The sequence below is a fragment of the Eretmochelys imbricata genome, chromosome 3 (assembly GCF_965152235.1).
Source record: "Eretmochelys imbricata isolate rEreImb1 chromosome 3, rEreImb1.hap1, whole genome shotgun sequence".
In the NCBI taxonomy this organism is placed as follows: Eukaryota; Metazoa; Chordata; order Testudines; family Cheloniidae; genus Eretmochelys; species Eretmochelys imbricata.
The window spans coordinates 66,358,402-66,368,517 of NC_135574.1; the positions used below are offsets into that span (position 1 = coordinate 66,358,402).

The following is a 10,116-nucleotide window of genomic DNA, read 5'->3' on the forward strand; positions in this document are numbered from 1 at the left end:
AAATACTCATCAGAAAGTTATGAAATTGAATGATTTAGACTCTGATAATACAGGATTTGGTGGCACTTGTGCTTTGGGGCAGCAACAGGGAAAATGAGGAGATACATGAGAGGACTGAACCCTGAGGGATACCCCAACTAGCACTCCAGGGAAGAGCATAGGATAATATTGCTCTGTTAGTCTCTATGGTTCAATTCCATGGTCTAATACTTGAATCTCTATCTTTAGTCATGGTGCCTTGCTGATATGTCAGTAATGGCCAGGAGAGTGGAGCAGTGTTGCCATTTGGTGGAGATAGGTGAACCAAGAGCTAATACAGAGCTGAGACCCATGTATTCCTGCCTTGGCTACTATGAAGTAACTGGTTAAGGCCTCTTTCCTCTCAGCCTAACTCTGTAGTGTAGACCAGGCCACAGTATATATAAGAAATAGGTTGAACTCCTGGCCGCACTGAAAGCAAAAATCCCATTGACTTCTATAGGATCAAGATTCCACCCACTGTCCTCACTCTATTTCTCCCCAACTTTTGATCCTTCCCCAGGCTTTTGTTCTCACAGGTTCATCCCCTTCCTATCACTCATCTCCATTTCAACCAAAGATGACCACTACAAAAACCCCATTCTGATACATGCATAACTATCAAACCAACTTCATGATCACACTGAGATAGCGCTTGTCTTCCATTCTCTTTCCTGCTCCCTTTCTTTTGTTACCTCTAGCCATTATGACATTATGCTACTTTTAGGCCTCAATCATGCAGACACTTATGCATGTGCTTAACTTTGTGCACTGTGAATATTTCACTGAAGTCAGTGGAATAACTCATACAGAAATAACTTTCAAACAGAAAGGGTTTTTTGTTGCTGAAAATGACTTTGTGTGGGAAATTGTCAGCGTTAATCAACTTTTTTCATTTTTCACAAATTTTTCGAACATTCTTTATCAATATTTTTATTAAAAAACATTTTCTAAGCTTTTCATTTACCAGAAACCCAATTTTCAGCAAGAAAAATCACAAAAAATAATGGAAAATGGACCCAAGTCAAAAGTGTATAGACTAAGGCCAGAAGGAACCATTGGTGATCTTGTAATCCAACCTCCAGTATAACACAGGCCACAGGATTTCTCTGAATTAATTTATTTACCTGTGCATATATTATATTATTCCTGGGGGAATTCTGCGCCAAAAAATTAAAAATTCTGCAAAATTTTGCATTATTTTGTTTGTCAAAATAACACAATATAATCACACGAGTTTCCATAATTTTGGTAATTTATTTCAAAATACCTGTCAGCAAGTATGTCAGTTAGTAACAATACAGACAATGATAAATATTCAGCAAATGTTTTTTTTCAAACAGATTCCTTGCTAGGCATATAAATACAGAACTCTGAATAATTCATTTAAACTACAATACAGAACCATATTTTCTGCTGCCCCTCCTCCCCTCTCACCCCCCCGAAACAGTGCAAAGGCTTGGGGGAGTCCGGGGTAACAGAGGAGCTGAGGAAGAGGGAAGGAATCTAGGAGTGAACCTGGAGGGTTGTTGGGTGTGGGTGGGAGAAATATCAAACAGGGGAGCTTTTCTGGGCGGGGAGGAAGGGATTGTTAGGGAGCCTCCTGTATGCAGACCCTGGCTGACCCCTAGCCTCTCCCATTCAGTCAGGCACATCTGCCCTGTCCCCATGTGTCCCTATGCCCCCATGTGTCCTTACACCCCCACTCAGACACTCACTCCCCTCATCCCCATGTGTCCCGGCACCCTCTCCCCCATCCCCACGTGTCACTATGCTCCCACTCAGCCATCCTCCAACCCCAACCTCATCTGGCCCTGCACTCCCTCCCTGCATCCCCATGTGTCTCTGTGCCCCCTCAGCCATCCCCCAACCCCAACCGCATGTGTCCCTTCACCCCCTTCCCTGTCCCCATGTGTCTCTGTTCCCCCACTCAGCCATTCCCATTCCCCCATGTGGCCCTGCACCCACTGCCCCCATCCCCATGTGGGCTAGTGCCTCCACTCCCATTCAGCCCCTGCCCCAATCTGTCCTCCCGCAATAGCCCTTATGAACGTCAGTCTGTGACCCCCACCTCCACCCCAGCCTCACGCTGTCTGTCCCTCCATATCCCCTGTTTCCTGACCTGGTCCCACAGGCGCTGGGCAGGCAACCTCTTCCCTTCCCTATCAGCAGCTGGCACTGTTCCCACCAGGTGAAGTGAGCTGTAGCTCAGGAAAGCTTATGCTCAAATAAATGTGTTAGTCTCTAAGGTGCCACAAGTCCTCCTTTTCTTTTTGCTCTGTTCTAGTGCTACAGTGGCCCCTGGTGGTCAAAAGGCGGAACTGCAGCAACTTTCAACAGAAGTTATTTTCTGCTGAAAAAAATTATGCATGTGTGCGGTGGCGCAGAATTCCCCCAGATATGTATATGTGCATATACAAACACACAGGTATTAATCATAGACAGACAGAGACAGACATTACATGTTACAATACATATAAAAACACATCTATTCTTTGGCTTTTGGACTTAAAGTCCACCAGGATGCTACCAAGTCCACCCGATGTCCCTGAGTGATCATTTGGATTTGAATTGCTGGACACTTTGGAGATAACTGATGTATAAAAATGTATGTAAGCAGACAGTTCCCTGTCAAGCTACATATCTGCAGGTGACCAAGAGTGTAAGCTAGACCTTCATAGTACTGACTTTATAGCATACACTAACTGCACATTTGTTCTTGAGAACTGTTGTAGAGGACATACCATATAACAGTATTTTGTGGCCTAATCATGACTCTTTACATCTCTCCCTTCCTGCTCTCCCACAAACATACAGGATATAGACAGTTAAGCACAGAGGAACAAATTTTATTGAGTTACATCAGTAAAAATCTGAAGTATTGCCATTGACTTCAAGAGTGCTACTCTAAGTTTACAAAGGAGTTACAAAGCTTAATTTGGCTGAGAGAATGCTGTCAGCAACTGAAACCTGATTTAGCTTAGTTCATGTTTGAGATGTCTGCAAAATGTCTGCAAAATAGTAACCTTAAAGCTATTTACTGATGTCATTCTGTCAATGAGTCACACACAAAGAGTTGTATAAAACTTATATGTGGCCTTTGGTATTTAATTTAGACATTTTTCTGTGTTTAAGACATAAAAAATTAATTTACAACTTGATTTGTTATTGCTGAGACCTTCAGCATGGAAAAAGAGCTTTGACAGAGTGAAATTTTAACTCTCATGATGTTATTTCTATCTCAGTTCAACTATCATGAAATAAGTATACCAACTAGGTTGTGTAAAAGTGCTGACTTTATAGAGACTGATTGATAGGTAATGTTGGTCACCAGAAACAAAGACTTGAATTAATCCAAAATCACGTTCAGCCAACCAAATCAGATTGAACAGTAATACAACTAGGATTCCACTGAGGAAACACCAGTGCTAGCTTTGACCATAAATGGTTTTTGTGCATCAGAATTTAAACTTCTTTGGAGGACTGAAAAATTATTAGCTTTCATACATCAGCTGAATTAAGAAAACAGCTGCTATATTCAAATGGAGCCAGATATTTCAGCAAGACGGAAGAGCAGCAGTCTGTTATAGACCATAAATTTTCAAGCATAATGTATAGTCAGTTTCCAGCTACAAATGTTAAATACATTGTTGTTAAGTAACTACATTTTGTGCATTACTTTATATAGATATACATTTATATATATATATTTATATTACTTTATATATATATAAATGTATATTTATATATATAGTTTTTAAAAGATATTACAGTTGTAGCTCCCACCCACTCCCAAATTCTCCTACATTGGGGATTTCACATCCAGTAAGCTGATGAAAAAAACTATTGCCAGTCATAAAGGCACCACTCTTGTATATCACCAACAGCAATTTAAAGTGTGTGGCAAAGGAAGTGTTCACAATGTTGAAAAGACAAATGAACTTAATGTTATATGCCATTACACATCCATTTGCACAACATGTGTTCTTTCCAACTATCAGAAAATATTTAAGGACCCTCTTTTACTTTCAGTCCAGCTAAATTTAATCCATTTTCAATGAGATTATACTGTGTATCTAGAATTTTGGATGCCACTAATTCAATCAATTTGAACATCAATGCTGTTTCACTGCAATATTATACACACTCACCAACACCCCCCTACTCAATATTACTCTGGCTGAAAGCTTAACCAGGACACTTTGGGGAAATATTACATTCAAGGACTGGATGTATCAAAAGATTGGATAATGAGGATAATAAAGATTTTCATTTTGAGGTGGCTGATTCAATTTTGGTCCAAGCTAGTAACTAGCAGAAGATGTCACCCATCCCATCCCATTCTTTGGTGTGATTGCAGAAAAGACAGTGGTCTTCAAATACAGTTGTCTGCATCACATGTATCATCATCAAAATTATCTGCAATAATAAGTATACCAGCTCAAACAAAATAAGAAGTGCCTGAAATTTGAAGTGAATCAAGCCTATTTCCAGGTCAATAAAGTTTGACCAGATTTTTCATTTTAACAGTCTTTGGTCATTTCTGGTCCAGTTGGAAGCAGGAATGACAGAATACCAGGCTGATGTTGTGGTATTTCTGACCCAACCAGTTCAGGAAGTGCCATGAATAGTGTGAAATGGACTGTTCACATGAGACATTCAGACCAAGTTTGAAAACTGAAGAGAGTTGGATAAGCATTCAGAGGTGTGGGTATTTACCCACACTGAATCTGTGACCTTTAATGAAATTTGCTAATGACAACAGGTGCTAACTAACACCTAGATTGGCAGTCTCTGCAAATTCTCCAAGGACTGAATGATCATCTTACCCCCTGTTGGGTGGCCATCCATGTCAAAGCCAAAGCCTTTGGTTTGGATGGGCTAAGAATGGTGCACGGTCACTGTATGTGCTGTTCTTATTTTGTGAACAAATAGCAGACTTCCACTTCCAATACTATTCATCCCGCATCTTCCACTCAAACAGATTAATATTCCCATCCACCCACAATTTATTCTTTTACTGTCTACACTGTAGGATGCTTTTCTAACGCTAAATGGCATTCACATAGAGAAAATAATTTCATTTGGTGATTCAATGTGTATTACTACTTAGAGATGATTTTCAGCCTGCTCATGATGTCAAAAGACAAGACTCAGAAACCTAAACCATGGATTTTGTTCCCTGTATTTACCACAGTTATCTGTAGCTCTGACGTATTTATTGTGTTCTTCCTTAACAGAGGGGTTAGCACATTTGCTATGCTAACTGGCACACTGCCCTTCATTGTGGAACCATTCAACATCAAGCAACTACATCAAAAGATGGTCAATGGTGAGATCAGTCCCATTCCATCCAGTATCTCTTCTGGTAACCCACTCTTATTTTATATATATAGATATATAGTATAGATAAGATAACCTTTTTAACCTCAGTAGCCAAGTTAATGTAACAACCTCACATTAAGGAAAACAGCATGAATACCTTGTTTAGCATCCAGGTTGTCAGGAGGTAATGTGATCATATTCCCATGGTGTACAAGACCCACCTTTTCCATTTTCTTCGTTCTGTTTATTACAGACAAGATCACACGCTATCTAGACTGTCTCAATCTTGCCTCAGAGATGAGAGAGACGATAACATTGTTGCCTATTCTTGAGAGATCACAGAGCTCAATTCTCATTTACACTAAAGAAAGTTAGAGTGGACATAAAAATTACACTCACTTTAAGGACCCTTAATGCTGCCAGACTGATGTAAAGTAGCCTTAAGTGCAAATGAGATTCAAACCCATAGGGTTTTGTTTAGTGGGCTGTGTGCCAGTTTAGGAAGCCATCTGTTCAATACACACAAAAGCAGAGCTGTGAAAACCTTTGATAAGTGGTGTGAAAGAGCTCCCTCACTTTTTGCTCTAAGCATAACTCTTCAAAGTTCAAACTTATTATTACACCTGGTTGACAACAGAACTTTTTGTGAAAAATCTATCCCTGTTTTTCATTTAAAAAAATTGAAACTCAAAATATTTATACCAGCTCTAGTTATCACCTTCATTAGCAAGGCAGAGTCAATGGAGACTTTTAGGCCCAATTCTCAAAAGGCAGTTATCATAATCACTAGCTCTGGATTTGGCCTTAGTCTTTAAAAGCCAGAGATAATATTGGTGAATACGAATTTGGGGCTAGAAGTCCAAAATTTATTTTCACTGGCATTAGATTTTCGACAATTCTTTTATTCAGTAGCTCTGGTTTTAGTTTACATTCTCCTTCCAGTTGGACTGATAACATTTTAGCATCATCTGACTTGCACATTACAGGTTTGGGTTGTTTTCTCACAGCAATTTTATGAGTGTAACTCCATTGGTTTCAATGCGTGTCAAGAGAAGGGTGTGAGGGGCAGGAGACACAGTAGAGCAAGACTCTGCTTTGCCCAGTTCACCACTGGCATATATTAAAGTTTTCCCCTGCTGCATAACTTTAACTTTGCATGGGGTCATGATGAGTAGAATCTGACTGAGCTCAAACTCTGTACAGATGTGTAGATGCAGTGAAGAATTCCAGCTCATTGAATCTGTCTAGATCTAGTTCAGAATTACAATGTTGAAATAACATGATAAGGTAAAAAGAAAAGGAGTACTTGTGGCACCTTAGAGACTAACCAATTTATTTGAGCATAAGCTTTTGTGAGCTACAGCTCACTTCATCGGATGCATACTGTGGGAACTGCAGAAGACATTATATACATAGAGACCATGAAACAATACCTCCTCCCACCCCACTCTCCTGCTGGTAATAGCTTATCTAAAGTGATCACTCTCCTTACAATGTGTATGATAATCAAGTTGGGCCATTTCCAGCACAAATCCAGGTTTTCTCACCCTCCGCCCCAAACTCACTCTCCTGCTGGTAATAGCCCATCCAAAGTGACCACTCTCTTTACAATGTGTATGATAATCAAGTTGGGCCATTTCCAGCACAAATCCAACTTGATTATCATACACATTGTAAAGAGAGTGGTCACTTTGGATGGGCTATTACCAGCAGGAGAGTGAGTTTGGGGGGTAGGGGGGGCGGAGGGTGAGAAAACCTGGATTTGTGCTGGAAATGGCCCAACTTGATTATCATACACATTGTAAGGAGAGGTTTCAGAGTAACAGCCGTGTTAGTCTGTATTCGCAAAAAGAAAAGGAGTACTTGTGGCACCTTAGAGACTAACCAATTTATTTGAGCATGAGCTTTCGTGAGCTACAGCTCACTTCATCGGAACTTGCTGTAGCTCACGAAAGCTCATGCTCAAATAAATTGGTTAGTCTCTAAGGTGCCACAAGTACTCCTTTTCTTATTGTAAGGAGAGTGATCACTTTAGATAAGCTATTACCAGCAGGAGAGTGGGGTGGGAGGAGGTATTGTTTCATGGTCTCTGTGTATATAATGTCTTCTGCAGTTTCCACAGTATGCATCCGATGAAGTGAGCTGTAGCTCACAAAAGCTTATGCTCAAATAAATTGGTTAGTCTCTAAGGTGCCACAAGTACTCCTTTTCTTTTTGCGAATACAGACTAACACGGCTGTTACTCTGAAACATGATAAGGTAGATGATTGCTTCCAAAGAATGTTGATGGGATAAATACCATACATATTTATGATTTGTAATGCTTTCTTATATCATTTAATCATCATAAAGGGGCTGATTAACAGGAAGTATATTATCTCATCCTCTAGTTTTCTCCATTAAAAGCTATTGTTAGTGGGACTGTGTGAAAATTTCAGTTGTCCTAATTGATAATCTTCCTAGTTGAAGGTTAGACATGTCAGGGAAGTAATGAATGAGGTTTTCATATTTGAAGACCTGAGTTCTTCTACGGTAGGTCACAGATGAAATAAATATTATGGTCCTAGTCTAATCTTCATCTAACATTTTTTTCCACTTCTAAAACTCCCCATTTAGCATTTTTTGCTCAGGAATGTGTCAAAACTGGAATATTAGCAGTATTAAAGAGGAGACTGAGTTCCATTAGCAGAACTATTTACAGACAGGGATATTTACATGTACTTCATCTGTGCGAGTTACAAATGGCTGAAGCCAAATTATTAGTTGCTCTCTTTCATGAGTGCTAAAATGTGCCAAAAGCACACAAAACAATAAATCTTGTCAGAGAGATTAGCTTTACTGTGTGAGTGAAATTACTACTGAGCAGAGGATCAGCCCAAGATTTATAATTAGAGCTGGTCAGAAATTTTTGGACAAAAAAAAAATTTTTTTGAAGGAAAATGCCAGTTCATCAAAACTCAAACTGTTCATGGCTCAGTTCTGATGAATCTCCTGATTTGAAAAATTTTGGAAAGTTTTGAAATTGTCAAATAGTTTTGACATTTTCAAAACTAAAAGTTTTGTAAGTTCAACATGACTTTTTGTTTCAAAATTTTAGTAAATATACTAGAAAAGTTTTAAAATATTTAAAAGGTTGAAATTGAAATAAAACGTTTCAAAATTATCAAAAAGAAACATTTTGATTGACCACCCAATCTGAAAAATTTTTGGATCACTGGTCTGCAAAAAATTTCAAGATTTTGACTTTTCATCCTGATCTGGGATGGGAAAAAATTTTGCCATCTCAAAAATTTTCAAGGGACAGGAAAATCTTTTTTCCAGGCAGCTCTGCTTATAACCCACTTAAATACCTGACCATGCCCCAGATCCTCAGAATAGGGCTGACTTTGTGCCTCTGCACATGAGTAACTTCACACTGTGTGAATAAACAGACACTACTAGAGAGGTCAAGCCATTTCATCTGAATTTCTGTACAGGAGCTGTGCACTTCATGCATTCCTTACTTGAGCCTGATCCTGCTAAGCGGCCTGCTGTTAAAGACGCAATGAAAGACAAATGGCTGAATGAAGTATTCATCAGGAAACCACTGAATTCTATTACATATAAAAATAGGTAATTTCAAATCTCTCTTCCATTTACTTGTATCTGCTCCGTGGAGTTTCAGAGGCTTTAGCTAATCCCAGTACTACCAATAATTAGTAAAATTTTACTTTATCCTTCATGAATTTAGATCTGCTTTACATAACAAAATGCATTTGTTGCTATGTGCATATATTGCATTAATTTTTTTCTGGATATGTTTCATTGGTGACATTAAATTTCTAGATTGTTTGATCCCAGTTATTTCCTCACTACAGAATTACATAGTATATTCCCATCTGAGAGATTTTGAATAAACTTATACTGAATTTGCTACATTGATACTATTCTCCCATATCTGCAAAATCAGGCTCTACTGTAGTTCATGTTTTCCCAGTCAAATCACTGCACCTATTAAACAGCAGAAGTGTGCAAACAGATGCAAGACACCACCAAACACTGCCTTTTCAGGCCAGTTGTTTTCTCTCATATATGCACACACATCTCCCACTCTGAGGATAAAATTTGGCCCACTGTCTTATTATTTCTTAACTGTCTGTCTCTGAAGAGGTAATATGACACTTTATACATGAATTCTCCACCTTCACAGATTTATTAATTAGTGTTTCATACTAGTATTTTCATGCTCTTCTAAAATATCCAATTTCAGTGATGGAGCTTTTATTATTTCTAACTAAGAATCATTTGATTTAGGGAAGATGTTTGGACCCAATTCTGTAGAAGTCAGTGGGTTTGCACCCACGAAACAGATACAGAAATCTGACCTGCAGTTCCTTTATGGTGGGGCTCAAACCAGCTGCACTGACTTTGTCCCTGTTTCCTGTAATACTATAAAAATGTTTGGAAAATAAGCTTTGGAATTTTTTAAATCAGATATCTAGACATTTCTATAGTGCCCCCTCCAAATTCATTCAATCTGCTTAAGAAAATACTTACATGTCTATTTGAAAGTGATTTATAATTGTAGCTTTACTGAGTAATTTTATGTATAAAAATGCTCTCCAACTTCCCTAAGATCTTTTATTTACCCCTTGAGATCTTGCAACCTCCTCAGAACTTCCCATCCTTTTCCACATACAGATTTTCTCCTTATTACTTCCTCCCAGATTCCTATGTTGAGGACCAAAAAACAAAACAAACAAACAAATAAACGAGATCATGACAGATCATTAA

General features: G+C 38.7%; 1 protein-coding gene across 1 annotated transcript in view; it reads left to right on the forward strand.

The window, feature by feature from the left end:
• The window catches only part of LOC144262368 (serine/threonine-protein kinase MARK1-like), a 42,764-nt gene that overhangs the window by 15,017 nt on the left and 17,631 nt on the right, over positions 1–10,116 (forward strand). The window contains exons 5-6 of the mRNA XM_077812129.1: positions 5,259–5,386; positions 8,820–8,955. Coding sequence (XP_077668255.1) covers positions 5,259–5,386; positions 8,820–8,955 — 264 coding nt within the window. The remainder of the gene's footprint in view (positions 1–5,258; positions 5,387–8,819; positions 8,956–10,116) is intronic.